Raw genomic sequence first — 330 nt, forward strand, 5'->3', positions numbered from 1 at the left:
CGCCTCTCCTGTGTAACACCCATATTAGAAATGACGTATAGATACTTTGCTCTGACCACCATTCACCACTTCCCTTCAGTAACTCTCCAAATGCATATTCAAATTTTCTAAATGCCCATACTCTTGCTATCAAACCACAACCACTAAGATAGGATTTTCCACTAGGAGGTGATTTTAGTAAATGAGGTAGCTTCTTATCCTCTTCTTTCCTGTAACCTACATTAAAGAACCAAAAACATCTCTGCACATGCTCTTTGTGAATATGCTCTTCACTGAACTTATCTTCACTTTCTTCACAATTTTGTATAAAATATTCCACAGCATTTTCAT

At 36.7% G+C, this 330-nt stretch overlaps 1 pseudogene across 1 annotated transcript in view; it reads right to left on the reverse strand.

Annotated features, from left to right (window-relative positions):
- TEOVI_000216400:pseudogene overlaps nt 1–259 on the reverse strand; it is a 575-nt pseudogene extending 316 nt beyond the window's left edge. Inside the window, 2 exon segments of the mRNA in view lie at nt 1–17; nt 20–259. The exon segment at nt 1–17 is cut by the window's left edge and continues 316 nt beyond it. Of these exon segments, the coding sequence occupies nt 1–17; nt 20–259 (257 nt within the window).
- Nucleotides 260–330: the final 71 nt, after the last annotated feature.

This window comes from Trypanosoma equiperdum (assembly GCF_001457755.1).
Source record: "Trypanosoma equiperdum strain OVI genome assembly, contig: ctg_517, whole genome shotgun sequence".
In the NCBI taxonomy this organism is placed as follows: Eukaryota; Euglenozoa; class Kinetoplastea; order Trypanosomatida; family Trypanosomatidae; genus Trypanosoma; species Trypanosoma equiperdum.